The 22,504-nt window shown below is 38.6% G+C and overlaps 1 protein-coding gene across 1 annotated transcript in view; it reads right to left on the bottom strand.

Annotated features, from left to right (window-relative positions):
• LOC126470832 (trithorax group protein osa-like) overlaps window positions 1-22,504 on the bottom strand; it is a 66,351-nt gene that overhangs the window by 10,988 nt on the left and 32,859 nt on the right. The window contains exons 7-9 of the mRNA XM_050098848.1: window positions 9,929-10,121; window positions 5,491-5,662; window positions 5,170-5,382 (exon numbers count right to left, since the gene is read on the bottom strand). Of these exons, the coding sequence (XP_049954805.1) occupies window positions 5,170-5,382; window positions 5,491-5,662; window positions 9,929-10,121 (578 nt within the window). The remainder of the gene's footprint in view (window positions 1-5,169; window positions 5,383-5,490; window positions 5,663-9,928; window positions 10,122-22,504) is intronic.

The following is a 22,504-nucleotide window of genomic DNA, read 5'->3' as shown; positions in this document are numbered from 1 at the left end:
TATGAACATTTACCCAGTCAGTCACCTAGTCACATGCACAGACACCAATTTGCCTCCTTGGTTAAGGTATCAATCAGAGTTGTTGGTACAGAGGAACATACACAGAAAACAGCAAGTAGCAGGAAGCGGAATAGGACATTAGACACAGCAAAGGGTGTTGGACAAGCATGTGTAATGACTAGGGACTGGAAAATGTAGCACCTATTTTTGGCAAAATTCGTGTCCAGTTTCTTAGTTTGTAAATGACTAGACACACAAATTTAAAAGGTTGACACACTACATGAGTGCAAATAGACAAATTATTAGTTCTTTGAAATCAACTGTTAAAAAGAGTGCTGATTGGGGGCTTTTGACTGGCATGTTTGTTTTTGAAAACACTTCAACAACTTTTTCTACTGAAATGGCTTTTGTTTTCTTCATTTGGCTGTATTTATACTTTCAAAAAAGATTGTTCTGTTGCAAAGCACCAGCATTTTCTCACCAGTTAACTGAATTCCTCTCAGATTAAGGTGTTTCTGGACATTATTTGTCTTTTCTTGCCCAATCTGAAGATTAAAAAATCTGCAGACTATTAATTTCGACCTTCTGTGGGCATTCATAGCCCTACAACCCATGCTTGACAACACTACAGATAGAACTGACAAGACACTTAGCATAAAGTAAATCAATCATACGTTAGCTTGGTTTTAACATTAGAAGAATTATTTCTGCACCATCAAAAAACATTAAAGACTGTTTTCCAATCACTATAGCACAGAGGGCATTATAGGCTATAGTCACAGACGGCAGCAAGTGTAAACAGACTAGAATTTTGACCACCACAGGGGAAGGAGCAGTGTGGGGAAACAAACCCCGCATCCATTTCATTGGGCAGCAGCCTACAGCAGAACTGACACACTGTCACAGGGATTGCCGATCTCTTCTGGTGTTGTAAGAGTCATAATTGAAATCTGTGATGGAGCAGGATTAGTCACTTCACTTATTTCAAAATAAGAAAAGAAAACAATGAGTAACACACAACACAAAACATTCGGGGTAGCTACCACACAATTGCTTGTTGAAGTTGCAGAGTATTGTTAATGATACAGGCCGGAACTCTAGCGGTACATTGCAGTGTGTGTTAAACAGACCACTCAATCATCCACAATTGGCATCACACCAGATCATTGAGTGTATTGATACATCCTTGCATTTGTACACTTTGTTTTGCACATAGGTCCTTGTGCACATTATCTGTCCAAATTGGGTTTCGTCATATGGTGTATAATGCCAGTGACTGCTTACATTTTCGATATTCTACGCAGAAAATACAGCCATTTCAAACTTTCGCTAACAAATAGCTCATCTGGATACAGTTCGCTATGAAATGGCATCTATTAAGTAATTTCGCATTTTGAGGCAGAATTCACATTTATTTTGGATTTATCGGAAAATGTGAATTATTCCAGTCCCAAGTAATGACTCATTATTAAAGGTACCTATTTTCTGCAAAGTGCAAAATCACAAAATTTTACAAATTTTGTTCAAAATGAGTAACTGTTTATCTTTAAGAAAAATCACAAAATAAATGATGAAATTGTGTGGAATCAAATCATTTGAAGTTAATGGAGTAAATTCAATTAAAGTTATGGCAATGAAATACAAATATTGATGACACTTGATTCTACACTACTTCGATACATTGAATTCAGTATTGCTAACTAAACTTCCTGCACAGGGAAGTAAAGTAAAATTAATTTTATGTGATGCTGAAATAATAGCACTGATTATGTGTGTGTTTTAAACAATATGATAAATACAGTCTTTTCTGCTGTAGGAGATGGTATTTCTTGCTCCTACAGATGAGGTAGTGGTGAAATGTACCAAACATCAATTATACCTTGATCAAATCTCATTTCTTAGGGTCTATTTCATTATTTTGTTGTTGCTGGAATCCATATCCTGATTTGTAGGTAATGGTTTGAAAAATATTGAGACAAACTGGTAGTTGTACTGAAAAATAGTTCATGAAGAACATGTCATAGGTAGAAATACAAATGATGCCAGAAATTATATTCATTATGAAGTCAAACTTGTTAAGCATCATTTCTCTCCTAAGAGAGAACTCTATCTACATGAGTGCAACAGTAAAATGTAATTTCTAGGCATTAGTTTTGAAGACAACTGGTACACAATCCTTATATCAAAGGCAAACTAATGTACCATACTCTGGAAGATATATAAATGTTGTAATGTATTTGTTTCCCAAATGAACCTACATTAAACTCAACCTGAAGACACATTTGTTAGCATAACTAGTCTCGGTGAGCTATTGTGGAAGGTTACTTAACCCTTTCATTGCTACAGAGGTGCTCTTTGCATTCTGTGTTGAGGTGGCTTTTGTTAAGGCTTTACTGCTCTCCAGATGTTGGTGCCTGTGCCGAGACACAGTGTTCTATGAAATCTTTTTTCAAAAACTATTAAGTGAGAAACACTTATTTTTGTATATGTTACCTGATCCCCCTCATGCACACTAAAGCTATCAGTTGGTTTGTTGCTTGTTCCATAAAGTTTGTTAATTGCTCCACACATAAAATTCATGATAATTATTATGATGTGGAATGTGACAACAAACACATAATTTTTATCTGCAACTAAATAAAAAATTGAAAATAATGGCTGCATGTTTGCCATTTACAGTTCTTCTTGATCTTCTTCTGCTTCTTTTAATGACTAATTATCTCTACTCAAGAATTGCTCTATGGTGTATAGGGAGTTATTAAGCGGAAAGCTCTTTAATCTACTTTTGGAAACACTTCTGCTATTTGTTAAACATTTTATTCCCGTACGTAGACTTTTAAAGAGCTGTACAGTTGCATATTTAATCTCTTTCTATGCCGAAGTTAGATTCATTAAAGGGTAATTTTTACTTCTAGTGTTGTATTTGTGAAGATCAACGTAACTGTAAAATTTGGACTGATTACTGATTATAAGTTTCGTAAGTGAATAAATGTGCTGTGAGGCTGTGGTTAATATTTCCAGCTGCTTAAAGAGATATCTGCAAGATTTACATGTGCACACTCCATACATAACTCTGTTTAATTTATAATGGGCCACAACCACTTTTTGCCTAGGCGAGAAGTTAGCCCAGAGTATTATCCCATATGACATCAATGAACAAGCAAAATATTTTAGCTTGCTGACTTCTACATTCACAAAGTTGGCAATTACTATTATGACAAAAGTAGCAAATCTTAAACATCTTAGCAGGTCTACAGTATGGTTTTTCCAGTTTATGTTTTCATCACATTCACACCAAACACTTTGCAATTTCCATCCCAGTTTATTATTTACTGTTGGTGTACTCAGTTAATAGAAGGGAGGATATTCTCAACAGTACAAGAGCGGGTTAAATGCATTTTTTGAAAGTTTACAGTAAGCCCATTTGTGCAAAACCATTCAGTAACTTTCACAGAAACATCATTTACCATTTTCTTTGTTGATGGTTCATTGCTTTCTTTGTTGATGGTTCATTGCTCAACTTCACAAAAATGCTTGTATTATCTGCAAATAGAATCAATTCTGCTTCCCAATGCAAATAAAATGGCACATCATTAACATGAAGTAAAAGCAGCAATGGACCAATGCTACGTCGGAATTCATCAAGCAAGCAAGAAATGGTCAATAGTTATTTACTTGGAATGTTTTTTAGAGCTCTGAGAAGCTGGATGTCAAGACATTTTGGAAAGGTTTCCTCTTAAATTCCATGCTTAACAATACACGAGCCCTTCAACAAATAGTTAATGGTGGCACAGGGACACACGAACACAAAACATATATCTGTATGGTTCTAAGCATAAGTCAGAGATGATGGATGCTCAGCTTTCTGCAAGGTATCTCGCGCCCATCCATTTTGCCCTTCTATACAGAACCAGAAAAAATTATCACTGAGTACTGTAATTACCCGTGTTACTCAATTCTATTTACTTTCTATGCAGTTCCATATAATGCGGCAATAAACTGGTGTAACTGTAACGTATAGTATTTCATATTTCCAAAATTGGAAAATTAATCCCTTGATATATTGACTTTTCTTCACAAACTGTTCCAAAAATGTATTTTATTATTAATGAAAATAGCTTTTGAAGTAAGTGTGACTTACAAATTTTTGAAGATCACTGTTAATAAAATCCAGAATATACTTGTGCACTGGACTTTCACTGAAGTATCCTGAATCATAAAGTCATTTTGTAGTTTGTGTGTAGATATGGAATCAAATCATGTGTTTCACAGTGTGTCCCTTTGAATGGAAATATTGGTGGAGCTAGTCACAGTACAGTATAAGTATTTATCTCGTACCACTGGTGAGTACTTGTCAGTCATCTGTTCAACTTTTATCACTTTCAGTCTCCAACGAAATAACATCACATACTACTTCACTTTCTGGGGTGCTAAACTCAATGTCAAACTTAGGATCACTGTACAGCCATCCATTTTGAAGTACCCAAAGCTACAAACAGTAAAGGTGATATCCATTGGCAAACAACTGAACCAGAACACAATATCTAGGCTACAAATACGGGACTGGATGCCCCCTAGTGGCCGAACACTTAACTACCCATGCTGAAACGGATGTAAGCAAGGCTTTACTTTTTCAGAGGTCTGTTCTTAAGTTGCTGGAATACACTTGGGATTTTAAGTTTTTGTCAGAATAATAAAAACTAACTCTGGCTTTATGTTAAAGTGTTAAATTTTTGAAATCAAGTATTGCCTCTCTATAGTTTCTCATTTGTAACTAATGAATTATTTTCATTACATACAACAAATAGAAGATGTTTGGGTTGAATCAATACAACTGACAAACTGTGGTTATCAAAAATTAAGTCTAATATACATGGCACAAAAAAATCCCAGAAACAAATAATTCCTGGCTGTTACACCACAAAGTAAAGGGAAAAACAAAGATGATGATGATATGTCCACAATATCAAATTATGAAACTTTACTGTCACTTTAAAACATGAGGAATATCACATAAAATAGCTAAACAGAGGGAGAAAGTTCATATTGTCCTCATAAGCTGGGGAGAGACCCCTAACAGCACCAAGAACTATGTGACTTAGCTTGTTTTTCCTGTCCCCAATCTTTAAACTTTTAAGAACCCTCCAAATTACAGTGCTTACCACTTACCGTATATAGAAGGCCTTTGTTGACTATATGGTGGATAGGGAGACTGCTGTGGGTCTTTTGCAAAATCTGGATGCCTTCTAGGGGTCTGTGGAGCTGGAGGTGGCATTGATTTACTATGAGGGCTTCCAGGATACATCTGACCACCTGGGCCAGTTGCAGTAGCTGCTTGTTGACCAGAATATACCTGTTGGCAGTATTTACTTTCAATTGTAACTATTTTTCACAAACAAATATCAAATAACAACACAAACTGTAACAAAACTATAACTTCTGTTTCTTCATGAATAACATTTAAAAAAAAAAAAAGTGTTTATACGTTACTGTTCACAAGCTCCTTGCTGTTAACTGCACTAATTATTCCTGGTAATGACCTGCAATTGTGCTGTACGTTTTCACACTTTCCCCTTATTAGAAACAGTACATCAGAATCATAACATTTTTGTATCAGTGAGAATGTGATCTCATATCTACCTGAATAATAACTATGAGGAAGCTAAAAAGATATAAATGATCCCCAATTATACATAATGTACAGACAGTGTATGTATAAAATAAAAAAAATTAAAATACACATTTGTTTATGACGACTTGAAATTTTCAAACTCTGTTCAGAATTAGGTAGGGGTGGGCTTTTAGCTTAAAACTTGTTGGCAGAAAAGTAACAAGTATGCTTTGTGTGTCCCAGAATGTGTTATAAATTCATATTGGGAAGAAATTCATATTGGGAAGAAATTCAAATTGGTGTTCAAGAAATCATAAAATTTATATGAATTGTTGTTACCTGCAACAATTACAAAGTAGGAATCACATGAATTCAAGTGATCAAATCTCAAGAACTTTGTTTTAGAATATTAAGACTGTTAATTTTTACATTTCAACTGAGGTTTTTGCACATAATGAAGCCTAACTAGATAATAATATTGTTGGTTTCAACTGAGAATACTGTATTATTAATCTCGAGGGTGGAAGTGTTGCAGGCATATTGTCCTCCTTAAGGCAGAGTACATTACACTGTTTATTCAAATAACGGAAAACCTAGGATGAGATGATAACAAATAAAGAGTTATGATAGATAGCTACTCACTACACAATGGTGGTGGTGAGTGGAAGACAAGCACATTGAAAGAAGACTGCTACATACTATCAGTGAATGCCCAGAGGGGGCAGTGGCAGTGTGTGTGTGTGTCTGTGGGGGATGGGGAGGAGGAGAATTTGTTGCCTACATCTGACAAAGGGAATAGTTTGATAGCTGATATTACAAAGAGACTCAAAAAGTATGTTTCATAATATAATTGCAGTCTAAGTATATTTTCTTGAATGTTCCACTACACTTCAAAGTGACACAGATACACGATATTTTTCAACATCATCAATTATCTGTAAATAATGATCAGAATGTTCTGTCTGTCAGTCAGTCAGTCCCTCGACAACAGATATCTGCTCCTCTGTTATGAAGCCATTTGAGCATTATTGTGTGAACATCCTCATCATCGGAAAATCTGTGACCGTTTCAAATCAGTTTGTCAATTGCTTGGACATTGTCATCTGTAGTAGATGCCACTGGTCATCCTGCCCTATCAGCACCATTCACACCCATGCGGCCTTGGTCACATTGTAAGCACCATTTTGCTATGGCTGGATGCAACACTGCATTTTGTCCATATACTACCAGAATTTCAAATTGCATTTGTGAGAAAATTAGACTTTTATCCATAAGATTTTTACAGACTCAAGTACTAAGACTTTGCAGCTTTGGAGATGTTTACAGTTTCCGTGCCATTTCACTTCCACACTGTGATGCAGTTGTTATCCATACCCCAGTAGAACAGTGTCTGCAGGACATCTAGAACATGTACTCTCTTTTGACAATGTGCCATTCTTGTTGCACAATAGTCTTAACATGGGACAACCAGTGTAACTTACTATTTCAAGTACCCTCGTATATAGTAGGCCTCTTTCAGTGTATGTCTCTGCACTTCAAAGCCTCCTCTATGTAGTGAATACTGACCTATCCCATTACATATTATTATTACACTGTTTATTGACAGTTTTAAAAATGCAGACTGATGGTAACATCAGGTATGTATGTAAAAGATTTCACATAGTGTTTCCTACATCAAGTGCAAATAGAAATTTGTGTCCAAAGTGATTGTTTTTGTATCGTATACTTCTATCATATCAAGTGACATATTCTGTGTAGTTTACTCATGAGGTAACATGAAAGTCAGATTACATCCTAAGAAGAACATTCCTTACCATGAAGTCCTAATAACTGTAAATGTAAACATTTTTGCTTCTCTCATCTATAAAAAGAACAAAACTAATGAACTTATGCCACAGTAGAGTTCCATCAGAATATCAACAGAACTACGGCAACTTTTGATTACCCAGAAATAACTGTGTAGAAGGAGCAAAACTAAAACAAGTTGTGAAATTCGATTTTTTAAAAAACCTATGATCTGTAGAAGGTTGACGTGTTTTCATGATTTTTACTGTATATACTAACTACCCTTAATTATTATTATGTACCAATGACGAGTACATTAAACAGTAAATTATCAACTGCAAATACACATTTTTTATAATAAAATTTCAACTATGTTGAGACACACTGTGTGGAAAGTTATCTGTTCAATGACAAGTACACACACTATTCTTCTTCATTCTTACAGTAAGTTTACCTGTAATGATAATGTAAATGTGTGACTTTCAAAGAGCTTACTACAGAGAAATTATTCTATTCAACATAATTAGAAAATTACCTTTCAATGGACAACAGAAATTTTCTGTTGACATGTTGTATTTAGTTCCATCTGCACATGGAGGGCAGAGAGGGGGGGGGGGGGGGGGAATGATAATACATTCCCAACTACTCTCTTATTTTCTCTCCAATTTTAAAACCTTCTGCCAACAGTGCATCCGACACTGCATTAGAAGCAACTTCAAGAAATGTAGATTTTTTTTATCTCCCCTCTGAGTTTTTAAAAATGTAGACCTCTCAGGCTGAGCACTAATTTAGCTTAAGTAGCTTCAATGTATCATTGACATTTATTTGTAAGAGTCTTGAATAAGTAATGGGTGTGCTCAGAGTTTTGGAATGCCACAGGCAAAGTCAGCATTTTGGTAGACATCATCACTGCTCCTCTACAACCTTCTTTTGATTTGCTCTCTTTGTACCATTCAACTTTGTTCCGTAAAATGTTAAAGAAACCTGCCAGTATTACCATTACATCTGAAAGGGGCTGGAAAATCTCAAATGAGTGAACTTCAAAGGGAAGCTAAAACTTCGAGAAAAGTGTATGCCATGTATCACTGATGTTTTGATAAGAAATGATTGAATATGCACTGAGTAATGTAACACTACATGAACTCTATTGATAAAAGGCCATGCACAGTACTTCTATAACATAAATATATAATAATGTGTCTATGTACATACCAGCTGTACTATATTGTTATGCACTGTGCAGTATCTGTAGCATACCATACAAACAGGTGTGAACAGTATTGCATGATGTGGTATTGGTACAATCAGGCCCAAAACATACAATATTTATAATGACAAGAAAAACAAATTACAGAAGACGCACAGTTTCACACGTGCACCAAGTGATTACAGTCATGAAGATCCACCTTCCTCTTGGTTGAAATGTGAATTCACTTCATGATCTGTGCTTAGTCAGTGAAAACTTAATGAAGCACAATTAGATGCAATTTTAATATACAATACTGATTTGGCAATGAGGCACTCAAATACAAAGTCAGTAGTTTGACACACAGGATATCAGTCTAAAGAATGTGACAAACGAGGGAGCAAATCATATCACAGAATTAAAGAATTTAAAAGAAAGGCAGCTAATAAAAACTGAAACTGTTAGTGTTACAATGCTGTCCTATGAAACCAGCCGAGGCTGTTATAAAACTGTAGCTACATATATTTTATAATGGGTTATACTCGTGTCTAAATTAACCAATCATGAAACACTTATTAAGAAAATGTGGATGGAAATCTCGGAAGTCTCAAAATTAAAAGTTTTGGGCACCACGTACATCTAGACAAACATTGCAGTAAACCTTTTAGAGATCTGAAAAATTGTGGGCTGTTGAACTTGCGGTAAGACTGTTTGGAAGTTAAAAATTTTCAGTAACTGCAATACAGGCTGTAACAACATTTACAAGGCTTAAATAGAACTACTCAAGAAAGAATATACAATCCCTTAATTGTCTATGTCCTCAATGAGAAAGTTACAAGGCACAGTAACACAAATGGTACAATTATGTATGGATGAAAAGGGAAACCATATAATTTAGATATCTCACTCAACATAGAACATAATTACACATATACTTAAGAAATGGTATGACACACTCATGCATTTACAATTTCTGTGGCATAGCATTTGGAGCTGTAAAACCTTATGTGATGTAACAAAATATTTAATATTGCATTGCTTCCTACAGTTATAATCACTGACTAACATGACACAGTGATTAGTGTACCACAGGTACATTCATCCACCCAAATATTGGTTACACATGGTTGCCGTAAAAAGCTTACAGTAAATGGAGGGATGATTTACTTGAAAAGAAACATCCCACTCCATTTCCATATTTATCTTCTGTCATCTTCTTTACAGTTGTAGGTATTCAAAAATACATCGCATTGATCCAGAAAATGTAAATGAATATCAGCATTGTTATTTCTTTCACATTTTAATGAAGAAGTATGATTTACTTTTATACAAATGACTATAATTACCGGATCTTGACGGTAATAGTCTTGCTGTGGTGGATACCCTGTGGGTTGCTGTGCTGGTGGTCCCATAGGTGGAGCAGGAGAGCCAGTACGTGAAGGATAGCCAGGTGGCTGTCTGGGCCCCCCGTACCGGTTGTGTCCAAAGGGATCTTGACCACCAGCCGACTGCTGCGTCCCTCTACCTTGTCCATAACTCCTGAAAATAATAAAAGACTAATTGCAACACATTATTTTCCTAATTACAATGCCACCAACTGTTACCTCAATATAGATTCTCACATTTGCTCAATTTTAGACTACTGCCAGCCTATTCTCTGATAGAACAAATGTTCTTGCTAAGCCAAAGACAATATGCAATAGACCCAAATGAAAATTTAATATTCTCTTGTTTTTACTTTCACACAAAGGTAGGTGTGTGTGTTTTTTTTTTTTTTCTTTTTTTTTTCTTTTTGGAGCTTACGGGTGCTCAGTGTTGAGGCTATCAGTGCCCTTACATATTTTGAAAGAAACAAATATGATTAAAATGTCCAAAATTGTTGTCTAACAGTGTGAAGGAAACCTATAAAATGACACTCATTCACTCACTCCCATGCCACTCACATGGAACCACACAATCACCATGTCTCACAGGAATTAATACAATGGAGAAGGGTGAAAGGCACCATTCCTGGGATTAAAATAGAAGTAAAACCACAGAAGAGCTAAAGGAAAGGCACAGGGAAAAGTGACTGGTCGACCACTTACAAAAACATGAGTGACCCAGTCATCCTGTTAACAGATTAGGAACATCATCCTAAAATTTTTGGAAACACATTGGAGATATCACAACATCTTAAAACTCTCAAACACATTCCTTTCAATGTCACTTGAAACAAAGGGGACATCTGCTGCTGCCGCCCTCTGGTCTAAAAATAAAACATAATCTAGTAAAATGTGGTGCACAGTCATCTGTATGCTACAGGCAGCACACACTGGAGGATCCTCTTGGCAGAGCAAGAAGCCATGCATCAGAGGATTGGCCTATGTGAAGACAAGTAAGCAGGACTTCATCCCGTCTTTGTGGCCAAAGCTTATTACCAATCACTTCCACCCACCCAATCATCTTCCCATTGACACACTGTTGTGGATTGGCAAGACAGCCAACCCACTATGAGAGGAAGCCGAAAGGCACACGTTTTAGCTCACGCAGGCTGGCATGAGGTCTGGAACAGGTCAAGGAAATGAGACTAACAAAAAATGAACGTAGCTGCTGGAATACTTAACTTTAATCCATAAATGGTGAACATCACTCTTGACGGTACATGTCTTACAGCATCAATAGTAACTGGTAATGGCGCTTTGCTAGGTTGTAGCAAATGACGTAGCTGAAGGCTATGCTAACTATCGTCTCGGCAAATGAGAGCGTAATTTTTCAGTGAACCATCACTAGCAAAGTCGGCTGTACAACTGGGCGAGTGCTAGGGAGTCTCTCTAGACCTGCCGTGTGGCAGCGCTCGGTCTGCAATCACTGATAGTGGCGACATGCGGGTCCGACGTATACTAACGGACCGCGGCCGATTTAAAGGCTACCACCTAGCAAGTGTGGTTTCTGGCGGTGACACCACACACACAACTCTACTTAAACAGCGAGGTGATGGCATGCAGGGGGATAGCACACTGAAATAACTGAAGATCGCTCCATGCCTCCTTGACTGCTACATCCGCCCTTTTGGTCCCCTCAATACCCATGTGTCCTGGTACCCAGCAGGACACCTCCTTCCCCACCCAGCCATTGTAATTGATGGAGGATGTCCTGGATATTTTGGCCTACTTTATCTGCTGGATACGAGCATTGTAGAGAGTCCAGAGCATTCAGAGAATCTGAACAAACAAGGAACTTAGCAAACTAAGCACACCTCATCTGCTCCAGTGCCCACAAGATCGTGTACAGTTCCGCATCAAAGACAGTAGAGTCTCAAGGCAGTTAAACCTTGAGGACACTATCAGGGAAAACAACAGAGCAAACAATGGGGCTCCTGTTTCAACCCATCCAGAAAGACAGCTGTAGAGCTGTGGCGCTCAGTTAAAATGGCAGAAAATATAGTATTTAAACATATGCAGGAGTGCAATCTCTCCTGTACTGCACTAATTCTAAAATTACCCTGGGACTATGCAATGATGACAGTGGCAGGTAGTTAAAATCCTGGATTTGAGGACTTACGTTTCCCATATTAAGTGACTCCAGCACACACTGCACGCAGATTGCAAATGGCACTGTTGCACATAGACGATTAGAGAAAAGGTGTTCCAAAGGTGGACGAGCAACAGTATTGTATGCAAGTGAATTTGGAGTATGAGGCTGGTCCTGCAAGCACCTGTGGCCAGTCTAATCCCCTCAAGATGGATAGCATCAATGATATTCAGATAAGAAGGCATCACTGAGCTGTACAATGTGCATCCACAGTCAAAGCGTGAACACACAAAAGCCCTATAAAACTAGACAGATGTGCCCTGTCTGCTCCCCAACACCTGTAGCTAATGCACTTTATGATATTGAGTGCTTTCTGGGTTCTGGGTTTCAGCTCTCTCAGGTGTGGTAACCATAACAGTTTGGAGTCAAAAATGAGGCCCAGAAACCTGACTGAGTCTTTCAAATGTAAAATGGTGTCTGCCATATGCAAGTCAGGTAAATTAAAAATACTATGATAATGACTAAAATGAAAACACATACACACTTTTCTGCAGAAACCTGAAAACCTCTCTGTGCAGACCACTCCTACAACTTAGAACTACTTAAACCTAACTAACCTAAGGACATCTCACACATCCATGCCCAACGCACGATTTGAACCTGCAACCGTAGCGGTCGCGTGGTTCCAGACTGAAGCACCTAGAACCATTTGGCCACAAGGGCCAGCTAGTTACATCTGACAGGGCACGACTGCAAACTGGAGGAGTAACAAATAAATAGCAAAATCATCCACAAATAAGGAGCACATACAGGACTCCTTACCATAGACATGATTCTGTTTAAAGTACAGCAAAGAGAGTAACACTTGAAACACTGTCCTTAGGAACACCATTATCCTGCACAAAATGATCCAACAGCATGTCACCAACTTGGGATCTAAAAAAAGCACTTAAGACAGTAAAGACTGCATGGAGATCTGGAGATGGCTACAAACGCCTCATTGATGGAGCTGAATGACAATACTTTCTCCAAGTAGTATCATACATCTTACTTATATCAAAGAAGATATCAAGTCAGTGATGTACTGTAAGTAAGCCTGCTGAATAGCCGTCTCCAGTACGGCAAGGTTGTCAACAGTGGACTGAAATCTGGAATTCACACCAAGCGTGATTAAGGAATTACCTGGTCTCTAACAATCAGACCTGACGACAGTTAACCATTTGCTCCAGGGTCTTTCCTACACAGCTCATTAAGGCGACACTCTGATAACTACTGGTACATGTGTGGTCTTTTACTAGTTTGAGGAGAGGTAGCAGAATTGCTTCTCTCTAGGAGTTGGGAAAGTTTCCTGTCTGCCATATAAGATTGAAACATTCGAGAAGGATTTCCTTTGATGCTGCTGGCAAATGTCGAAGTATGCAGCACTAGATTTGGTTGTGACCGGGTGCAGTATCTTGAGTTTCAGGCAGTGCTAATTCCAGGTCCCACATGGCAAGAGGCCAGTTGAAAGCCTCAAAATTGTGGAATCTGAAGTCCATATTGTCCCTCTCTGCAGTCACACAGTAACGGTAGATCACTGGATCCCAGCTGGAATTGGTAGTAGTTGCTGTAAAATGCTCTGCCATTGTCTGAGTGATGACACCAGGCATTGTTTGGAAAACACCCTCATTTCAGCACTGCTGCTATTGGTAAACAACTGTGCCCCAGAAAATCCTCCCGATGGCTGTCCGTACCTCTGTAGAATATGTGGAACCGTTGATGGAGCCCGGGAACATTTGCCATGACCTTTCCTTGCTCTCCTTAATTACGTGTTGAGCCTTGGCTCCTGCAACTTGAAAGGCTGTGAGGTTGCTTGCTGTTGTGAGGCATTTAAACCATCGAAGAACAGCATGCCACACCCAGACTGCTGAACAACACTCATCAGTCTACCAGCACACAGGCTGCCTCCTAAGATGACCTGAAGACTTTGGAACGGAAAGTCAGCAGGATCACTCGTCTGATGTGTGATCCACTCATTTCTGGACACTGTCATGGTGTTCAAACACAACCAGCTGACTGAACAGTGTACAGTTAGCCCTGCTGCCCATCCATTTCGGTGATTTCTGTTCAAGCAATCCATTTCCAGTGGGTGAATCCACGCTGAGAAGTGGTCACTGGAACAAAGGTCATCAGTTACTTCCCACTGTTTTGAGACTGCAATGGCTGGAAAGCAGAAAAAGAGGTCATTGTCTGAGGACAAGCCAGTAGCAGCTGATAGAAGAGTAAGACTGCCTGTGTTGAGGATGCACAGCTCCTGAGATATCATGAGGTTCTCCAAGTTTCGACCCCTGGGACAAGTATAGTTCAAGCCCTATAATACATTATGGGCATTGAAATTAATCAGTAGCAGAAACAGGCAGGGGAGTTGTGCAATAAGACATATAAGCCTCAGAGTCTATCACATCCTGTAGAGGTAGATACAGGGAGCAAGACAGTGATCTTATCACCCATGTGAAGAGCAACAGCTACTGCTTCTAGACTGGTAACCAAGGAGAGAGCAGAGGATTGATAGGATTGATGTGCGTTACTGACAAAGACAGTAACCCCAATCTTGGCTCTTTCCCATGTCAGGTGAGGGTACAGCCCAGTAGCACAGGGGCACCAGTGGCCTTGAAATGTGTTTCCTTAAACACAAGCACAGGGAGTGTGCCTTTGTAAGGAATTTCGGTTCCTCCATGTGTGTCCTGAACACATTAAGTTTTCGTATGTCCATCCTTCTGACTGAAGGTTGGAGGGACTTCGGTCATCCACTTATGTAATAAAATGGAACACCTCAGAAGCTATGTTGGCATTTTTGGGTTGGAGACACATCAATGTTATAGTCTATGGAAACCAGTTCAGAGATGTCTGCCACTGATGGGATTGTGTATACGATTGGAGTTAACCCCCTTGGCATCAGTTAAGGCCTGAAGATCATATATTGAGTCACCAAAACTGGTAACTGTATAATAAATAACATCAAAAGGACGACTGCAGGTGTCACATTTTATAACATTATATGAACCCATTAATGTTCCACTTTTAGATGGGAGCCGTCTATCATGAGGTAACACTTTCACCTTAACTTTTGGCCTGGGAGGGGAGCCCACAATGGGTGGAGCTCAGTCTTTGGTTGAGATGGTTGTCCCTGTCTCACATCAAGGTCCATAGCCTCCAAAGAAGAGTCAAAACAGGTGTCTGAAAGGATGACATCAATACTGTCAGACTGTGTACTTCCCATCCCCACCAGTGGACAATTCTTTGCCTTCAACTTTGATTTTTTGGTCCGAGGAGGCAACTGCAGAAGTGGTAGTGTCAGTACTGGACAGTGGACCAGACTGAGTCTTTGGAGGGGCAGGACTTCTGCATTGTCAGCAACCACGCTTTTTCTGAAGTTTTGGAGGGAGGGACAGGCTTCAAAATGACTGCAGCAGCACAAGTACATTGACCAACGCAGGTACTAGTGCTGATAGTAGCAACCTCTGTTTGCATAGCAACATCAGCTGTTTAGAAACTGAAACAAAGGAGGTACAAGTAGTGAACATTGGTGGGCGGCATAGCTTTATTATTTTTTTGGCCTCATTATATGGAATGCATTACAGAGTCTTATGCTTTCGCACCTTTTGTTCTTCAAGGTATACACTACAATCCTGACTAAAGACACAGTGCGCCCCAGAGCAGTTCATACACTTCAAAGGAGATGTAAAAGCGACTCTTCATGGGCAGCCTTACCACATTTTCCCGAAGTGGCTTCTCCACGACTCCCACAATTAGTATGTCCAAAGTGCTGGCATTTGAAAGAAGGCATTGGGTTGGTGACATAAGGCCGCATGTTTAGATGAAAGAAATCTGCCTTAATGTACTCAGTGACTTCCATACTATTGAATATCAAGATAAAGGAATCTGAATTTACAAGATCCCATCTACCCTCTTCACAATGTCTTTCACATCGACTACACCTTCTGGAGCCCACTCACATCACAATACCTCCTTGGGAATGTGAACGAGATCCCTGCAAGTCACAACACCTTTGCTGTAGTTCAACGTGTTGCACAGTTCAGTGTCTATTGCACACTCCCCGAAGCAGCTACCTTCTTGGAGGTTAGCTGACGGTTGGGAACTAGAAGTTTACACTAACAATGTCGCATTGCACAAGCACTTTACTGTTTTTAAAGAGCCACAGGTTCCCTCAAAACCCTTTGGGATATAGGATGGGGAAACCTTCTCAAAACTACACTCTTTTCTTCTCACTATTAAAACCACTTTCTGATAATCAGCACGTGTTCTATTACTCAAGACAATACTTTTAGAATGAATCAGAAGGACTGGCTACATGAGCCCGTTTGTTAGATTGGGTACCTTCCAGCAGTCTACCTTTTCCACTGAGAGGAGGAAGGGAAAATTTCGAAGGATCCATTTTGGTCCCATGAACAGCTAGGGGAATAAAAGTTCACCTAGACAGAGCCCCACATAACAAAGTAAGCCTTATACAACAGAGGCACACCAGGTTCTTCAGAAGTTGCCCGCAAATGACTGTTCCACCTCATCAGCGCACAGCACACCTTGAGACTGAGGGGTTTCTAACAGCAGTTTGTACCATCCATGTGATCCGGGTGGTAAAGCCCATGACACACAACATTCCACCATCATGCTGCACAGTGGTTGCTGCAGCATGCCCAGAGCTTATGGTGACAGGCGACTGGTGACACTTACCAGTCCCCAGCTCAGGAACCTTAGGGTCACCAAGCCTGTACCCAGGAAACGAATCCTGAGCCCCTGAGGGCCTTTCACAAAAGGCTGATGTCAGCCTCTAGATGGCCATTATTAAGGAAGCCAAGAGACTGACATAAAAAGGAGAAAAACCTTGACACTGTTTTGTGTTTTAATTATCATGTGATAAGATACAGATATCATCAGCTGTAAGAGTGTACAAGTCAAGTTACAAAAATGAATATAAACTCCAAATTGCATCTGTACAGAAATGTATCAGCCATCCATGTGATAAAAATAAAGCTGCATAAACAAAGTGAAAATTGGTATGCCAGCAGTAACGTATAAATTACATCCAGCCATCCCCCACATAAGTACATACCATACACTTACATTCATTTACCAATAAATGGCCCATTTACATATTCAGTAACTAATATATACAGATAGTAACTGGGTCTGCTGCTATGAGTCAGTCAGAAAGCAAGCACATAATCAGTATGCTACTATGTTGAAATATTACTTGCAGGTGAAACTTTACACATTCATATTCACTCTGTATGTTCTTCCTTTTATATTGTGCCAGCAGCTTCAATGTTTCTGTACAAATAAAGATGTAACACCAGTTGTTACTTGTACGGAAACAGCAAGTTTCCGCAAAGCACTATCAAACAAAAACCGAAAAAGAGCTGAAATAATTCCAAGCAGAAGGAAACGCCTGTTGTATGTAAAACGGGACTAATAAAGGAGACACATTGAAGCTGCTAACCTGTCACACAGCGTTCACTTGAGTAGTTGTGCTACTTCCAGCAGATTCAACAGTTTGCTACACTATAATATTTACAAGAAAGGTGTTGACAGATCAGACCAGATAACAGCACATTAGCCATTCAAAAGAAAACAGCTGAAATGTTGGGAAAAATTATTCTTTCACCTTTTTATGATCAGTGCTGCTAGTACTTTTTATCTGGTATTAGGAAACCAGGAATCAATGTTGAAAGGAAAAAATACAAATTAGCAAATTTTCTTCTGGAACTAGCAGTCAGTTTTATCCCAAAAGAAGGTGAATCCAAACCTTGATTTTATAGAGTGTAACAAAGTAATCAGACAACAGAGGTGTAAATCCCCATGGAGAGACACTTTCTTGTGGTATGTTGTCTGAGTTGTGGAGCTCTCTAGATGCTAAACTGTTTCAAAATGTATCACACACAGACAAAATACATGTAATGTGTATGATGCGTTTCTTTTTTCAGATGACATAAACATGGTATTTTAATACAGATAATCCATGTTTTCATTTGATAAGATAGAATACAATAAATCTTTACATATATTTCAATAAACAAATGTCTAGATTTTTATGGAATAATTCAACGTATTTATTTTATTGTTCCAAAGAAGCAAGTTTTCAGAAATCCTCTAAAAATGATAGTGTGGATAGTCTGAGATAGACCTGAGAGACCAATCTTGAAAGTGTTAGTAATGATCTATTTGTCACAATGTATTGTCCTTAACTATCTCCTTAAGTTGCAAGCAAGTGTCCAAGTGAACAGCTCAGAATTTGAATGTTAAAGTGCCCACAGCAAATGTTCCACTGTAAGGCTTTAAGTTCCAATAAAAAGAATTTTAAGGTCCAGAGCCATTAATTATTACATCATAAATATAACATCCACAAAATGATTTAAAATGTTTGTTAACAGACACATGAGAGAGATGGCAGAAATTGCAAGAAGTTCTTTGAGCAAGGTCGAAGGTTGCAGGCATGATAATCTGTAACTAAAAGGTGTCACAAACAACATAGTGAACACAGGGTTGATCAGCAACTGTAGCATACACATAAACATATCACATAAACAAGTACTTAAGTGCAGAACAAAACTAAATAACTATACACAGAATAACTGTCCCACTGAAATTATGTCTGCTATCTGAACTTGGTAAGTTACAGACTCAAAATACCCTAAAGCAAAGCAACTAATAGTGAATTTTCTTATTTAAAGCCCTCAGGTCAATCAAATGAATACAGGCAAAAAAAGTGAGTACCAAATCCATGACAATTTTTCACCACAAAACAAATGGAATATTATATAAAACAAGCCAGTTACTTTCAGAATGAATTTTCACTCTGCAACAGACTATGCACTGATCCTTAGAACTGTGTGCTGGATCTCTGCCTTTTGCGTCTGATGTATGAACAAATAAATCACAAGGTTTCCAAAAGTGTGGGCATGTCACATACAGCTGTATGCATAAGAAGCACGAATTTCCCAAATTTAGTCCATACACTCATAGCAATTTTCCCTGTATTTTGTTGATGGTCACAGAAAATGCAAGTCACAACACAAACATTTCAGTTTGAATGGCATGTCCATTAGAGAATCATTGGGATGTGTGGCAACAGTGCATCTTCTCCTGTAAATTTTCCACTTCAAACTGAAGCTTTGATGATATTGTTCAACATCTTTTTCACTGCAACCCTGGTGCTGTTGCAAAGTAGTGGTGGATTTATGTTCCACAGAAGAATGATAGGCATGCCACTTTTCAATGTTGAAATGTGTCGTGGAATGCCTGGCAAATCGAGTTGAATAATTAAGAGCTTTTTCTTGATTCATTACGGTATCAATGGACTCATATGTTGTCACTCTACCTGGTGTTTCATTTTAGATGCAGGAATTGATGGCACTGACATCATTGGTATTGTCTGTTAATGTAGCACTTGCATGAGCAACTAGTGATTTTTGTGATTCTGTGTGATATTTGGTAGAACTTAGTGAATCAGTTCATCTGTAGCTGCTGTGATTTTATAGAAGTTTGTTGACAATGCATAAAGTTGTGCAAATTCATCAATTGCTATTTAAACATTCTAGTATCCAACAACTGTTTTGCAAATGTCCAGCAGATGCTTCATGTCGTAATTGCACATGTTAATTGGTCTTCAGAAATCAATGTCTGTAAATGTTGTAATAAAACTGATGATTTGAGACATGAGTTAATGTCATCAATGGCTGTTTTACATGGGATAACTGGTGGATTTTCCAAAATTTAGTTCCTGGCAAGCATTGCACACTTGAAACACACACATACGTGACCAATTACTATTCCCAGTTTTTGGAAGGTTGTCGGGCCATGTAGACTAATTGACAGTAATTGCAAGTAACAGCATGCTGCATTGTCTGGTGAATGGTGTACTGATGGCCTAAGATGTCAATCAAACCTAAATTGGGATGTCTTGAAACTGCTTTGCACTGTTTGTATTGTTTAAACTTGTTTTCTGATGCATTCTGTGAATAACATGTCGGCACTTCAGATTACTGTCTTATGCATGTAACATCCTCACACATTGAAAAAAACACAGTTAACATTGTTGGCAAACATGACAATGCTCTTGCACATGCATTTTCCATTGTGAAGTACACACACTGTCAATTTTCAAGGTGCACTGTCAAATGAGTAACTATTTGACATTGTTCATGGATTGGAAATGATAAAATGCACCATACTATTTCATTCCTACTAATGTACCATTCCAGTTGATAGTGGTCGATTCCATTTATAGGTGCTGTTGCATTTACTGCTCCAAAAATTGCCATATCATTTCCTCCATTGAGATATTTGCAAATGTACTTTATCAGTTTCCCTGAATTGCAATACTCGACACTGATGAGTGCTTTGTATGTTTTTGAGAGTAATGGCGAGTACAGAAACGCCCAACAATTACAGAGTTCAGCATCATTGTTTCATACTTTTTAAGTGATGGATTTGCAGCCATCTTCAGTGGAGTGTCGTGTTACAGTGGATATCCTTCACTGCCACTGATAGTCAGTCTCAGCAAGTAATGCTCCTAGGTATCATCTCATTCATTTCCCATTAGATTTGCATGGAGAATGGTTGTTGAATAAGCCACATGGACCATAAATAACATTTTGGTGACAACTTCAAAGAAGTCCTGATCACTGGTGATACCTGCTGTTTCTGCAGAGATGACACTATCAACCTGACATTGAGAGATCTTTTCTGTCAACTAAGGCAAAATGTTTACATGTGACAATTATATTTTGCCATTAAATGGAAAACAACCAACAGCATTTCTCTTCAAAACCGTGATGCTTGGAAATGAAATCCACTGAAGATTTCAATTTTTGTTTACAGCCTTGGAGAAATATAATGATGATCCAATGACAATTGACTAGTTAACAAAAGTTCTTTTATTTTATCTTGTGTAGGATTTCATGTGCATGTGATTTAAAAAGATCTGTGTGGGCCTATGCACAAACATGCGTTATTGCATCTTGTGCGTACCCATGCATGTGCTGTGGACTACCTAGAAATGTGGCCAGTAGTGTGACCATTTTGCTCAATTCACCGGGATTCACATTGCCATCTTTAACAACTGAAGCATATAAATGAAAGTACCCTTCACAATGCAACTTGGTTTCATGCAACTGATTGTAGAGTTGTCATTAGGTTTGGATTTTCCCATACATACAGACAATTTCATCATTTTCACAAATCATCATCAAAATGGCACTGACTGTTTTCCTAGTTTGCTATAAATGTATGTATTAATTCAGAAGCCTCAAAGAGTATATGAAGGGTGATAATGATTGAAGTACCAGTTTCAAAACTCAGTAAAAACCTAACCAAATTTGTACAGATTATTATTGAACAAGGGGAAAATGTTATGAATAAAAAATTATGACTAGATGGGACTGAAAGTGGCAGAATAAGCAAAATAAAAGACACAGGGTAACAGCTGTTCCTAATTTTGAACCTGAGATGCTCGGCATGCATGTCTCAAAGCAGTATTGCATGATACTGGTAAAGCTCTTCTACAAGAACAGTGATGTGTGCCAGTTGGGCTGAGTTGGGTTGTTTGGGGGAGGAGACCAGACAGCGAGGTCTTCGGTCTCATTGGATTAGGGAAGGATGGGGAAGGAAGTCGGCCATGTCCTTTCAAAGGAAACATCCCGGCATTTGCCTGTAGCGATTTGGAGAAATCACAGAAAACCTAAATCTGGATGGCCAGATGCGGGATTTAACCATTGTCCTCCCAAATGAGAGTCCAGTGTGCTAGCCATTGTGCCATCTCGCTTGGTGTGTCAGCTGCTTTGCAGAAAGTTCCAGGTGCTGAAGGGTACAAAAGTAGGCATTGGTCCAATTTTTGCCAAGGTTCTGGAGAAAATTATTATAAAATTCAAAAAGACAGGTTCTTCTGTAGTAAAGTGTGGCACAGGGAGAAAAACAACTGATCAAACATCAGTAGAAGTGACCACAGCATTGCAGGAGAGGTCACAAGGTGGTGTGTAAACATGCAGTGCATGGGGAATTGCCCAAACTTTGGACATGAATGTGAGCATGGTGAATAAATTTTTACAAAACATCCTGCATTGCTATCCACAATTTTACCAATCTTCAGGAGTTGCTTCATGCTGACTTACCAATAACAAAAACGTTTTCTCTAGTGTTCTTACTTGCACGAAAGTGGACAATGAATGGCCATAGAACATTCTGCACACAGACAAAACCCATTTCCAACTACAAGGACATGAAAATACACAGAATTGCAGAATATGGTCGACGGGAAATCTGCTCACACATCCGTTACTGCTTCAATCTGCAACAGGAACTGCATGGTGCAGGTTGATAATATAAAGACCATATTTTCTGAGGAGATGGGTCCT

Source organism: Schistocerca serialis, chromosome 3 (genome assembly GCF_023864345.2).
Source record: "Schistocerca serialis cubense isolate TAMUIC-IGC-003099 chromosome 3, iqSchSeri2.2, whole genome shotgun sequence".
In the NCBI taxonomy this organism is placed as follows: Eukaryota; Metazoa; Arthropoda; class Insecta; order Orthoptera; family Acrididae; genus Schistocerca; species Schistocerca serialis.
Note: the sequence above shows the minus strand (reverse complement) of the source record. Positions and strands in the feature narration are given on the sequence as shown.